General features: G+C 38.0%; 1 protein-coding gene across 1 annotated transcript in view; it reads right to left on the minus strand.

Annotated features, from left to right (window-relative positions):
* LOC124278444 (vitamin K-dependent gamma-carboxylase-like) overlaps positions 1–15,612 on the minus strand; it is an 81,822-nt gene that overhangs the window by 36,550 nt on the left and 29,660 nt on the right. The window contains exon 2 of the mRNA XM_046714147.1: positions 9,914–10,094. Within this exon, the coding sequence (XP_046570103.1) occupies positions 9,914–10,079 (166 nt within the window). The 5' untranslated portion in view covers positions 10,080–10,094. The remainder of the gene's footprint in view (positions 1–9,913; positions 10,095–15,612) is intronic.

A 15,612-nucleotide genomic window follows, 5' to 3' on the forward strand; every position in this document is an offset into this window, starting at 1 on the left:
CATTGTACATCATACAATTACATTCCCGGATTAAACATTGTACATCATACAATTACATTCCCGGATTAAACATTGTACATCATACAATTACATTCCCAGATTAAACATTGTACATCATACAATTACATTCCCGGATTAAACATTGTACATCATACAATTACAGTCCCAGATTAAACATTGTACATCATACAATTACAGTCCCAGATTAAGCCTCTTTGTCTCTTAACCTTGCAAGACTCCTTTGCTTTAAACACAAAACATTTCAGGCTACAGAGGAAGAATGCTTTTCATAAAACCATGCTGACTGAGCCATAGGACCATTTCCATCAAGTGTACAAATACCGTAATAAGCTTGGACATGAGGGTTATGGCGGTGAGGAACGCATTGTGTAATCAGCATTCCAAGCACAACTAATTTGGTTGCTTGTAGCACAGTATCTCCAAATTAATCTCGGGTCAGTAGATTACGCTGGAGAAAGTTACGTCTGTCTGAAAACATTAGACAATTATCTAATAAAGTGATCCGTCCCACTAACTGCTTGAAGGATCCGACGGTTTGATGTGAGCACTAAACATTGTTTGATGCTATCTTTCTACATTACAAAGCAGACACATTACAATGGGAACAACTGCCATCTTGTTGTACACATATTACCATTTGTCAATTTCTCCTTGAGTTTCGAGCTCCTGTCTTGTTAACAGTATTTATCTGACACTCTGAGATATAAGTTCCTTTGAAGACGGATTCCTTAAGAATGGTAAATTACAAATTGAACAATTTATACTAAATTGTGGACCTGCTCAAATTGGAAATGCAGTGGCTGAGTGAGTTGGGCAGTTGGGCAGGCAGATTTCAGCAGCGTACACCGAAATATTTGGATGCACACAACCATCTTGAAATATTCCTCAACAGCTTGTGCTGGTTGTAAGATGCATGGTCAGCATGTTCGGAGTTGAACATATGTTTGAGAACTTGTCAATGTCACTTACATTATCAATCACTAGATTATCTGTTTTAGACTCAAATATTTACAAGCTTCTGACATACACCTGCAATGTTTCAGAGAGCAGTGTTAAACAACAAAACTATTTTTTTACCTCTTCATATCGCTATGAACTTTGCAAACGATCAAATACATGCCATATTATCGTCAACAGATGCAATGATGCTATCAAATAAAAAGTTTAATCCTTGACATTTTAAAGTAAGGCGCAATTATTCACCAGTATAGTCATGACCTTACAACACACAAAGATAACAAGTTTTATAGGAATAAACTTTACAAACTATCGAATATATGTCAAATTATCCTCAAAAGAAGATATATAATGATGTAATTTAACACTCTGCTTAATCATTCAAAATTTCTTAAGAAGTTGCGTTTAAAGAAAGACAATTGTTTTTGTTTCAGTGGCATTCTAGAAGTTGGTGGTATAGAGATGATAAAACCTTATGGATGATCAACTTCTTTATGTTAACAATGGCGACATTTCGGTATAGATCCTTAAACCGATATACTTGAAAACGGCATAAGGATCTATACAGAAACGTCGCCATTGTTAAAACAAAGAAATTGATTATTCATAAAGGTTTGTCATCTCTAAAGAAAGACAAGTTCAGAATATTGTGTGGTTTCTAAAAATGACATGCCAGTCTTCAGCTAAGGGATGTTTATCTTTGTTTAACAAAATCGCCCATCCCCATAAATTTCACTTAAATGTTCGAAAGGTTTCAAATCATATCCGCTAAACTGAAGAGTAAGCCAGAAATTAAGACACTTTCAATATGATTAAAAATTCAAGTGTAAAACCTCATGTCACTTTTGTACACATTTTAAAGTTCAACCAATCCTTGGAGATGAAGATAACCATGTGTCATGGCAGAATTAGAGTCCTGTGTATTTTGGCTTCATGTTGTTAAACATATTAGTGTTTTAAAAAGAAGTGCATGGAGTTTAAACTAAACCAAATTTTCTTCAGCTCTGACATTTAACACAGGAATGCCCCTGTGATTTTGCTTCTTCAATAATTTACACCATAATCAGTCCTTTTGCTGCAGTTGAGAATGCCATTAAAATAGATTTAATGTTGGAGAAACTGCAAGCTGATGACAACTGAAATGCAGTTAATTTTTTAAACACTGCTGTCGCTTACATTTCAGGGACAATCCAAGTTTCTGAGGCAAACTGCTTTTGACATATTTCCAAGATGGCTGCCTACCTGTCAGTGTACAGTGGCAGATGTGACAGATCATTAGAATCTGATATGCTGCAATAGCAGCTCTGCACAATGTCTAGTGATTATTCGGAGATGGCAATTCTATAACATGCTTTCCATTTAATCAATAATTGATTTTGCGCAATTATCCACATGCAAGTGATAAAAGTTTAATGGTTTGATTTGGTTTGTTGTTTTACGCCGCTCTCAGCAATATTCCACCTATATGGCGGTGGTCTGTAAATAATTGAGCCTGAACCAGACAATCCAGTGATCAACAGCATGAGCATCAATCTATCCAATTGGGATACGATGACGCATGTCAACCAAGTTAGTGAGCCTGACCACCTGATCCCATTAGTCGCTGCTTACGACAAGCATGGGTTACTGAAGATTCTAACCTGGATCTTCACGGGTTAAAATTTTAATGACTACTGTACCAACTGAAAGGGAAAGAATCAGTCCATACAGTGACCTGTGAAGGTCCGGGTTAGAATATTGGCCTTCAGTAACCCATGCTTGTCGTAAGAGGCGAATAACGGGATCGGGTGGTCAGGCTCGCTGACTTGGTTGACACATGTCATCGGTTCCCAATTGCGCAGGTCGATTCTCATGTTGTTGATCACTGGATTGTCTGGTCCAGACTTGATTATTTAGAGACCGCCGCCATATAGCTGGAATATTGCTGAGTGCGGCGTACTACTAAACACACACTAAATCACTCAGTCCATACAGTAAACTCATGGAGCTGATATGAAATCAGGATAATACTTTCAATATAGCTGACATGTTAAAATGCAAGTGCAAAGACTTGAAATTATTAATGTTTTTCCATCATATGTGTTATGAATAATTAACTTGTTATTGAAGGTTATATAAAATCACAAAAATATTTGACTGCTACATACGTGCATCTCATCATGCATTATTCAGTGATGAAAAGTTTCCCACAGAGATAGGTTCCAGACTCTTTTTGTGTGGCAAGGGGTTGGTGAAGAGACATGGAGAGAGATTGGATATAATGTCATGCTCAACATTATTTAGGGCAGGATTATTTTCCATTGCTAGCCCACTAAGATGCCACAGTTCAAGCTTCAAGGCCGATGGTTCAGAAAATGGAAATAATAAGCTGAAGCTCACCTTGTTTCAGAATGTATTCACTTCAATTCAAAATGTCAACTACTGCCACATAATCCTTCTCCGTATTGACAAGTTATCATGTTATCTGAGTCACATATTCAATAACCCATTGACAATTTTGCTGTCATGAATTGACAAGCACCTGAATTGTCACATACAAGCACCTGAATGTTATCTCTGTCACATATTCAATAAGCCATTGACAATTGACAAGTTTGTTATCTGTCAATAACATGAATTGTCAAGCACCTGAATGTTATCTCTGTCACATATTCAATAAGCCATTGACAATAAGTTTTGCTGTCACATGAATTGTCAAGCACCTGTATGTTATCTCTGTCACATATTCAATAAGCCATTGACAATAAGTTTGCTGTCACATGAATTGTCAAGCACCTGTATGTTATCTCTGTCACATATTCAATAAGCCATTGATAAGTTTAAGTCACATGCTGTCAAGCACCTGTATGTTATCTCTGTCACATATTCAATAAGCCATTGACAATAAGTTTGCTGTCACATGAATTGTCAAGCACCTGTATGTTATCTCTGTCACATATTCAACAAGCCATTGACAATTTTGCTGTCATGAATTGACAAGCACCTGAATGTTATCTCTGTCACATATTCAATAAGCCATTGACAATAAGTTTGCTGTCACATGAATTGACAAGCACCTGTATGTTATCTCTGTCACATATTCAATAAGCTATTGACAATAAGTTTGCTGTCACATGAATTGACAAGCACCTGTATGTTATCTCTGTCACATATTCAACAAGCCATTGACAATTTTGCTGTCATGAATTGACAAGCACCTGAATGTTATCTCTGTCACATATTCAATGCCATTGACAATTTTGCTGTCACATCTCTGTCAAGCACCTGTATGTTATCTCTGTCACATATTCAATAAGCCATTGACAATAAGTTTGCTGTCACATGAATTGACAAGCACCTGTATGTTATCTCTGTCACATATTCAATAAGCCATTGACAATTTTGCTGTCATGAATTGACAAGCACCTGAATGTTATCTCTGTCACATATTCAATAAGCCATTGACAATAAGTTTGCTGTCACATGACTTGTCAAGCACCTGTATGTTATCTCTGTCACATATTCAATAAGCCATTCAATAAGTTTGCTGTCACATGAATTGACAAGCACCTGTATGTTATCTCTGTCACATATTCAATAAGCCATTGACAATAAGTTTGCTGTCACATGACTTGTCAAGCATCTGCATGTTACTTTGCTTAAAGAAAGCTACACAAGTGTATGTAGAGTATGCAGCACTCTCACTCTTTATGGCTCATTCAACTTCACTCACAGCATTTTGGTACAAGTTAAGCTAAACACACATAGTGACATTTTACATGGTAATTACAACATGAATAGACACTAATGGTTCTGCTTTACAAAAGTAACCTAATAAAACATTGTGATTTATAAATTCTTGATAACAAGTTAAGAACTTCAGGAACTCATTTTTACCACAGACATCATTATTTACCAACCGTTACATACAAAACGACAAATCAAACAGTGGTAATGTGTAATGGGTAACCTTAGAAATTTAGCATCAAGAACATCTGAGTGCTACGGCCCCATGAGATCGACTCTTATGGGAATTATTAAAGCTTTTTCCTTGATGACACATTGGTAGAAAACAGACCACAATATAATGAAATTCCCAGAACCACTAGCAAAAATATACTACAGCATTCTGAGAGTCTCTACAGATGTATCCTGTTGAGAGTTGGCCAATTAGATAAAAAGAAATTCTGAGTTAAAGTATGTGATAAATGACAGAACTGTGGGAACAATATGTGTCTCTCAGAGCTCATTTCAGTATCATAACTTAATATCAATACATACTTAACACTTCAAGTTACAGGCTTTTCACCTTGCTTCAACATGTGTCTGTACATTTTGCCTTCAATCATGCATAGGGTTAATATATTACTCAAAGAATTTTGGGAACACTTGATTCTTTGTAACTACTACAGCTTTTCTGTAATGGAGTGATGGATTGCCGTTGCTGACATGAACAGATAAGTAGGATCATTAAGTTGGATAAAAGAAGTTGCTAAATCAAGAGTATAAAGACTTAATTCCTTAATGTGATGTGTGAGTACAGATGTTATTGTGTTTATCAAGCAACTAACCACTGACTACTGAAGTTCTTAAAAAGCATTTTGAAGTTGGACGAACACGTTGTTATGGACAACGACTTCTTTTCATTCTTTATTCGATGTTTCAGAGCTAATTCTTGCTCTTTCACCTGATGAAGGAGCAAGAATTAGCTCCAAAATGTCGAATAAAGAATAAAAAGAAGTTGCTATCCATAACAATGTGTTCGTCCAACTTCAAAATGCTTTTTAAGAACTTTATTTATTTACTGACTACTAGCATCTGTACTAGACTGTCCCAACAAAAAAAGAAACAAGTTGAAATCCATAATTCAACCCTGTCTTGTGAGTCTGTCATAAAAGTTATTGAATATCTGCCATATTCCCACTTTCAAATGAATCATACATGTTCTCTGTCCAACTTTTCAAAACAAAATAGTTAAACTTGTAACAGTATGATGTAAAAAGTGACACAATAGTTCTGAAAGGCGGCATATCATTTCCTTGAACTTGAAGCAGGGTCTTATACTGTCAAAAATCATAAAAAGCAGTGCAGTCACTATAACTTACAATGCAATAGTGTTTTATACATCTTTCTCTTTCCCAAAACACATATTCCTTTAAAAGAACTTTAATGAAATAGTGGTGGGCATTCACATGCATTCACATGCCCTAAGATTCATTCACAACCAACAATCTACATATAAAGCATTTCTATAACACAAAAGATTAGTTGGCTGTTGAGGATAATCCAGTATAGAATATATTGTATAATTTACACACCTAACAGACCACAAACAATAACAGCTGTTGTGCTTGCCGAGATCCTGAACAAGCAGACAAGCAGTGCCAATGTTGTGTAGCAGCTATTTGATGACATAGCATTTATTGGTTCCCTGTATTGAAGGAACAAAAACAGATGATGTGAAGATTGTGAATCAAAATTGCTGTCCCCAAAATTAGCATTAGAAGAGATGTTTGTGGCAATGTTTACCCCAAAACTTTAGGTGCAGCTCTGTCCATGTGTATTTACATTCATGATGAAGATTTCTATGCATGCATACCTATAAGTAGATGATAACTGGATATAGTGCAGAAGTGTAAACTGGTCAGTCTGTAGCCTGAGAGTGCCCAGTCTGTTGTACCAGCCAACAGTGGAACCAGTTTAGTTTCTGTGGAGATGCTAGTTCTTCTGATAAATGTCAGTATAATAACATAAGACAACTGTGCAGTGTCCTGCAGTGGCTCAATCACTCTACAGTCTTACCATGTGCACTTGATGTGGAGAAGTGGGGTAGCCTGCCTTGGATTATCACACTGAACGTACCAGTCCTCACACAAGTACAGCATATGCCGTATTTTGGGGGTACTTTGGGCCGGGTTAAAATGCCTTTGCATTGTCATGTCAAATGTTTGATTCATCAACCACATACAACATGTGAAGCCCATTGTCTGTGTCTTCAGATGTATGTGAAGTGGCAGGGTAGCCTACCTTTGCATTGTTACACCAAAGGTTTGATTTGTCACATGAGTACAATATGTGAAGCCCATCTCTGGTGTCCCCTGCCATGGAATATTGCTACCAGCACTGTAAATCCCAACTCACAAACTCATATGCTGTGACCATTCCTTGATTCCTTTGAATGGATTTCTTTGAAAATGGCTCCGTAGTATAAAAGATCATTTTATTCAAAAGAGTTATATGACTGGGCTCTCATGAGCAGAGTACCTGGACAAGATGCACTAAATAAATCTGTAATTTTTAATAAACATGTTTTTAGTATGCCAGTATTCCTGGTGCTTTGTTTTCTGTGTTGTGTCTGTCAAAGATTGTTCAGGTATACCCGGGCCCTGTTCCTGACAGCGATCGTAGCGCTACGACAGTCGTATATCTATGTTAAAGTACAGGAGTTACGATCATCTTAACGCTACGATCGCTTTGAGGAATGGGGCCCGGGAAGCAGTTAAGTTCAGTATATGAGGGAACCAGCTAAATAACAATCTTGGAGCTGGACACACCAGTGGTTGACAGAGAGTGCCATGTTGTTGAGGTATCATATCCGTTAACCAAATCAACAAGCCCTATCACCAATTTTCAAGATGGTGCTCTTTAAACTGCATACCAATAGATTCAATATGGTGAACACTTTTTTAAACTGCATTTCCTCTATTAACCATAGGGACCCTTCATCCAATGATGCCAGGAAAACTTTTATTCAAACAGATCCAGACTACGCCGACTCAGCAATTCAGCTATATGGCGGAGGTCTGTAAATAATGTCAGGGACCAAACAATCCAGTGATCAACAGCATTGATGCCATGGCCAAATGCTTTATTCAAACAGAAGCTGGGACATTTTATTACATGTCTGAAGACCTATTTTCCTTAATATTCAAACAGAAGAGGATATACTGACGATATACTGACATTTGAGAAAACTGTTTCCTGTAAATGACCTCTTTGTTCATGTTATATGACTGAAGAATCTGGATCTGGTAACATGTGTTACTACCATGCCAGTATTATATAGAATATAGGCTGGGCCAATGGCTTGTACCAAATTCATAAATGCCAGGCATGAAATAAATGAAATATGGAATTAATATTACATGGTTTAAAATAAAATTGGCAATGCTGAACTTTGTTATGGTAAAGATTTGAATCCAGAAAAAATACATAACTACTGCTGTGACCTCACAAAAAGCCCAAGCACTTCTTTGGTTGCAACAATGTCATTAACTTGATTAAGAAAATAACATCATGATTTAAATTGTTCATAATCAGCCTTATTACAGTGAACATGTAGTTTCAAGATGAATTGGGTACATGTGCTGAATGGCTTGGCTGACAGTCAACAGGGTAACATTAATAGAAGTTTAATATTTCATGATACGATGTATCGAGGGGAGCATCCTGCTGATGTTATCTGCACTGCTGTTATTCATCTGTGTCTTGTATTGATAGTATGTAATCAGGGAGATATTTGCTCGAATATCACGAAACTGAATACCACCCTCGCCATGCATTGCATCAACTCAGCATGGCAACCGGAATGAGGCTGCATGGACAAAAAAACATCAGCTTTATCCATCGCAAAATCTGAATATGTTGGATATGAGATTAAATCGGCGAAGCTTGTGATGAAAGATGTTGCTTGACTGCCCATACATGGCTATTGTTGAGAGGCACACGTCTATTTCAAGACTTCAGAACATCACATGAAAAACAGGTTGGAAGATACAGGATGCAGATAAATCAGCTGAACAACTGATCAAATTCTGATCCAAATTGAAAAGTTTTTTCAACATGTAGAAAATAAAAGTTGATATTGATTTTTACACTGTTTGTGTCAGAGCATGTGAAAGTTCTTGAGTCTTGTATGCAGCTTGGTCGGACGATGGTTTATGTATTTTGATAGGGAAACTTCGGAATAAGCTTATACTTGAGTATTACTTGAATATATATCACTCAACTTTCTCAACTATGGTAAAAAAATCATTTCTCCATCTAACATTGTTAATAACTTTATGATTACATAGGCAGGTATAATAATATCTCAACAGAGAGTGAGTGAGTTTAGTTTTATGCCGCTTTCAGCAATATTCCAGCAATATCAATGGGCAGAAATGTCAACACCAGAAATGGGCTTCACACATTGTACTCTAGATGTGGGGAATGAAGAAAATCCAGTGAACAGTTCTTGGGTCTTAAAGTCCCCTTGGGTGAAATGAAGGTGAACGAACAATGAAACTAAGGATCTTGGTCTTAAGATATATTTACATCCAAATCGCCGCACTAAGCCGCTGGGCGGGGATTTTGACAACTGAAGTAAAGAACCAGCTCCTTGTCTGTATTTCACAACCACCATCTGATACTGATTACATAAGTTAATTGAAAAGCAAGAAGTTTAAAGATCAACTCCAATTTATCAGTAGGAAGCACTGTTGCCATATCTTTATGTATTCCTGAAGGCTTTTGTACAAGTCAACAGCAGTATACCTTCAGGAAATAACAAGGAGTTTTCAGCCTGATGATGTGAAGTGGGAGTCCGTTGACACAATGTCCTTGTGGGAAATCAAACCCTGACTTGGACATTAATTCTGACCACTGATCTCATTGCTCTGAGTGATGGGCATATCAGCATACAACTATAGTTGTCTTGAAGACCTCATCATTTCCATGAAATGAGAAGTTGGCTTATCTACTTCCTGTAAATCTATTTGCAGTTTGCCCATAAAACCCATTTTACAAGTATTACAACCTTGTTTCTATGGATCAGCCATATGTCAAGTCTTTGCAGTGTTAACTATACACATACCATCCAATTTGACATTTCCCAATGGACTTACTGGGTTTGGTCTTTGCTCACATTATTGTCATCCAACTAATGACAGCCTTCAGCATCCTCATCAATACTTACCAAACAGGAAGCGAGTAACCCCAAGACAGGCTGGGTCAGATGGACGACACAGCAGACGTACTGCGGCAGACGGCGAAGACAGGTCGGCCAGCGAGAAGCCAAACACTTCTCGGAAACAATCTCTTGTATTGGCCACAGGTTGTGGCTGTGGCTTCTTCTTGGCCATTGTTGCTGGGAGGCTCTGGGGGAGAGAACAGATGTGATAATTACAGATATTAATACAATGTGAATATTTTTAGTAGACCAGTTTTGAGTTCATGGAGGTTCATGCAGTTCTTGCTGCAAGGTAGCACTTTCCAACATGATGATCTTGTTTCAAAAGTGCAAGATCAGGGATGTCATTAGGCCAACAGTACTGCAGTTGGTGTAACTGAATGAAGTACCAACTTGCAATGAGGTGAGGTGAGGTGAAATTGGGTTTAACGTCGTGCTTGAGAATATTTCGCTCATATGACGACGTGCATGCGTGTGTATGTGTGGCTTCTTGTACTAGCCCAGACTGAAGCTGGTTTTATAGTGCTAGCCCACTGAGATACCATGCCGCAGTGAAGCATGAATACCCCACTCAGACACATTATACTGACTCTGAGCCGACCAGTCCTTGTTGTACCCATTAATGTCGAGCGCCAGTCAGGGACCAACAAGTACCATATGTTAACGTCTTTTGATATGATGCAGTCGGGGATCAAACCCGCGACCTCCCGCTTTCCGGGCGGATGCTCTAACCTCTACACCACGGAGGCGGTCTCCAACTTGCAATGAATTGTAGTACTAATGATCAACATCAGGTGGTCAGATTCACAGACTTGAATGATGCTTATCATTGTATCCTGATTACATAGATCCATGCTCATGATATCAGTCACTGGACTGTCTGGTTCAGATTTTTTACAGATATCAAACAGCTGGATTATTGCACTGTGGCATTCAACAACAAACCAATGGAACTCCATGGAACACTCCAGTTCATGAATAAGCAAAAAGAGGATACTTCTGCAAAACTGACACTTATTACACACCCCACCTCTTCAGTGAACATAAAACATCTTCTCAGAAGTTCAACAGCAACAATGAAAACAGGTTCAAAAACTTATAATTCTACTGAGAGCCATTATGCCAAAACATCTGTCAAAGAACTATTACAACGAAATAGCTCAAATGCAATTTCTGCTTTACCTCCCAAATTCCTATTTACACACAACTTGAAGCACTAAACATGTTAACTAAATAACCTTAGAAACATTCAAAAGCCACTCAAAAGCCACACAAAAGCGATAAAAAAATGTTCTATGAGAGGACCATAAATCCAAAGGCAGATAGCTTGTACACAATTCCCACTAGGATGCTGGCCACAGACAAGCAGGACTTATTGGAAAACATGTATTTCAATTTGAGTAATCGTTCTGCTGGATACACTGTTTCTTTCACCAGAGCCCAACACTTCCTGGCCACTGCAGTGTCTGTTATCAATTGCTCACACAGACCTTAAATGTATTCACTAAAGCGTTGTGTATTTCATGTTTATCTGACCATAAAAGCCATATCATGAAGAAATCAATCAAAACAATGTACAAGCACTAAGTGTCCATCTACTTGATATCTGCATTGTTATTTTTGAAGATCTGTCGCATCAGCTGCTGTACTGGAACAAATAGCTTAATTGATCAGATTTAGGACAGAGTTGGTTCCAGGACAATATGGGACCAGGATATTTAGTTTGTTCAAGGACAGTATGGGACTAGGATATTTAGTTTGTTCCTGGACAGCATGGGACTAGGATATTTAGTTTCTTCCAGGGCAGCATGGGACTAGGATATTTAGTTTGTTCAAGGACAGCATGGGATTAGGATATTTAGTTTGTTCCAGGAAGGTATGGGACTAGGATATTTAGTTTGTTCCAGGAAGGTATGGGTCTAGTATATTTAGTTTGTTCCAGGACAGCATGGGACTAGGATATTTAGTTTGTTCCAGGACGGTATGGGACTAGGATATTTAGTTTGTTCCAGGAAGGTATGGGACTAGGATATTTAGTTGGTTCAAGGACAGTATGGGACTAGGATATTTAGTTTGTTCAAGAATGGTATGGGACAAGGATATTTAGTTTGTTCCAGGACAGTATGGGACTAGGATATTTAGTTTGTTCCAGGACGGTATGGGACTAGGATATTTAGTTTGTTCCAGGAAGGTATGGGACTAGGATATTTAGTTTGTTCCAGGAAGGTATGGGACTAGGATATTTAGTTTGTTCCAGGACAGTATGGGACTAGGATATTTAGTTTGTTCCAGGAGGTATGGGACTAGGATATTTAGTTGGTTCAAGGACAGTATGGGACTAGGATATTTAGTTTGTTCCAGGAAGGTATGGGACTAGGATATTTAGTTTGTTCCAGGAAGGTATGGGACTAGGATATTTAGTTTGTTCCAAGACATCATGGGACTAGGATATTTAGTTTGTTCCAGGAAGGTATGGGACTAGGATATTTAGTTTGTTCCAGGAGTGGTATGGTATGGGACTAGGATATTTAGTTTGTTCCAGGACGGTATGGGACTAGGATATTTAGTTTGTTCCAGAAAGGTATGGGACTAGGATATTTAGTTTGTTCCAGGAAGGTATGGGACTAGGATATTTAGTTTGTTCCAAGACATCATGGGACTAGGATATTTAGTTTGTTCCGGGAAGGTATGGGACTAGGATATTTAGTTTGTTCCAGGAGGTATGGGACTAGGATATTTAGTTGGTTCAAGGACAGTATGGGACTAAGATATTTAGTTTGTTCAAGGACAGTATGGGACTAGGATATTTAGTTTGTTCCAGGACGGTATGGGACTAGGATATTTAGTTTGTTCCAGATGGTATGTGACTAGGATATTTAGTTTGTTCCAGGACAGCATGGGACTAGGATATTTAGTTGGTTCCAGGACAGCATGGGACTAGGATATTTAGTTTGTTCCAGGACAGAATGGGACTAGGATATTTAGTTTGTTCCAGGACGGTATGGGACTAGGATATTTAGTTTGTTCCAGGACGGTATGGGACTAGGATATTTAGTTTGTTCCAGGAAGGTATGGGACTAGGATATTTAGTTTGTTCCAGGAAGGTATGGGACTAGGATATTTAGTTTGTTCCAGGACAGTATGGGACTAGGATATTTAGTTTGTTCCAAGAAGGTATGGGACTAGGATATTTAGTTTGTTCCAAGACATCATGGGACTAGGATATTTAGTTTGTTCCAGGACGGTATGGGACTAGGATATTTAGTTTGTTCCGGACAGCATGGGACTAGGATATTTAGTTTGTTTCATACTTATAAGGGCAAATTGCAAGTGGTTACAATCTGGCCTTGGTAATCAAAACTATTTGTAGATGGCACACCTTAGTCCACAAGGGCACATCTGGACATGAGTTTGTTATCTGAGAGTTCAATGTATATGGCCTTCTTTTTACAAATGTTATTTACATTTTGAAGTCTGGTTTGTAACAAACGGCAACAAATCTTATCCATAATCCTGAGAAATCTCAGCTTTATGCAGAGTATGTTGTGTGATTCCAACAATATCATGAGTATCATGATCATCATCATCCATTAGTTTCACATGCTTCTTCTCATCTGCTGCGTTATTTGTTCTAACAGTTAACAGTATTTAAGATGCGACACTGCTGTAACAATGTTGAATACTTGAGTGGTGGGTGAGTGAGTGGTTGGGTGGTTGAGTGAGTGGTTGAGTGAGTGGTTGAGTGAGTGGTTGGGTGGGTGGTTGGGTGAGTGAGTGAGTGAGTGAGTGAGTGAGTGAGTGAGTGGGAGTGAATCTAGTTACTAAATTCAATCCTAAATAATTGGATCATATTGCCACCAGGTTTCATTTGGAGAACACCATTTCACTCAAACTTCACCAGCCAAAATACATTCACATATTCAATAAAGCATGTTCAATGACAGATTAACACTTCCTTCAATCACTGTCAAGTTTTCATACACAATCTAAATATAGCCAATTCCACAATTTCTTGCTCAAACAAGTCTAATCTATTTTCCTGAAATGCAGACACACCACAACTATAACCTTTGCACATTTCCATTCACAAACTGTCATTTAATGAAATTCGTCAGTTTCCGATCGATGTGTGTTGCAGACACTGGTTCCTAATCCAGCTGAGTATTTTCAAGATGTGACTCTCAGCCTGGTTCATCATTGTGTTCTTGTACAGCACCACATGAGAACAATATTTGCAGACTGCTTCAATATTTTCTCATTTGTCCACAAGCTTGAACCTGGCAGATATTGATGAATCACCCTTTTGTCTCAATTATATCTTGTGATTCGAAACGTCTTTGTCGGTGTTGTAGGTTAATTGTGGTCTGCCTTTTGAAGATAGTTCTACAGTGAGTGGTGTGTAGATTCACTGTGATGAACCATGCAAAGTCCCTTGCATACAACCTTGTTGGGGCTTCATGAGTATTGATCAGAAACACAATTGTGTTTTTATGATATGTGACAGTTTCATCTCTTTCTAACCAAGGAGGGAGAAATTACTTCATTTCCATTTCATTTCCAAGTATATCTTTGGTTCTGCCTACACATCATAAATATCTAGTAAAAAGGCTAGATTTTCACATTCTGAAAGTTCACATTGAACTGTAAGGTCATTTTCATGAGTGCAAACAAGTGAGAATCAAAACTGTGAACAGGTAAGATTTGGTAGCTACTGCTGAAGTCAAGACTCCATAGCATATTGTCCGATCAAGGATCATACTATGTGGCATACAATTCATATATAAACTCTACAGCTAACATTTTATAAGGTGCTTCCTTGTTAAATATATTTTCAGAACAAATATAGAATTTCTGCAATCCATGATAGAAATCCTGAATATTTACAACTGACATTAACCATTAATTTTAGGGGCACTTTAATCAGTCTTGCTGCAGTTGCATCTGTGTTGTGATGATGATTGAATCAATTAGGGTGAAGTGCTTCACCTAGCACCTGTCTCGCATACAGGAGACGGCAGGCATTGTGTCTTTGGTAGCTGGAAGGCAACACACCCTTCAACTTTTCATAAAGATCATAGGATATGTCATTCTATTTAAACATACACCTGACTTATCATGAATGTTGTGTATCATGGAAAGATAATATTATCCTTATCAAATCTGAAGCATTATATTTACTAACCTTGAGTATGTGCAAGATTGTACGATGATGCCATGAAGTGTCTGTCTAACTTGAACCTCAGGCTCAGTGTTAGCAACTATTCTACACACTGGCAGAGATGAACATTTAACTTTCAAGTTCACTGTTCTGTTTGAACACCTATGCATATCCAAATGAGTACCTGCACATGTGCAACTTCTATTATTAGATCAGTGATAAAATCATATAAATACTTGTGACTATAACTGGACTAGTGCTAAATGTAAGTAAGTGAATGAGTTGAGTTTTACTCCGCTTTTAGCAATATTCCAGCAATATCAACAGCGAGGGACACCAGAAATGGGCTTCACACATTGTACCCAAGTAAGGAATTGAACCCGGGCCTTCGGCATTATGAGCGAAAGCCTTAACCACTAGGCTACCCCTCCGCCCCTTCTAAATATGAGAGATGTAATATTGTTCACAATGTATTCATGACAAAGCTGCTACATTTCCCCATCTGTTAAACATTGACTTGAGACCAGCTACGACAGTACAGTGAGCT

The sequence above is a fragment of the Haliotis rubra genome, unplaced genomic scaffold (genome assembly GCF_003918875.1).
Source record: "Haliotis rubra isolate DU_JTF1 unplaced genomic scaffold, ASM391887v1 Scf237, whole genome shotgun sequence".
Taxonomy (NCBI): domain Eukaryota; kingdom Metazoa; phylum Mollusca; class Gastropoda; order Lepetellida; family Haliotidae; genus Haliotis; species Haliotis rubra.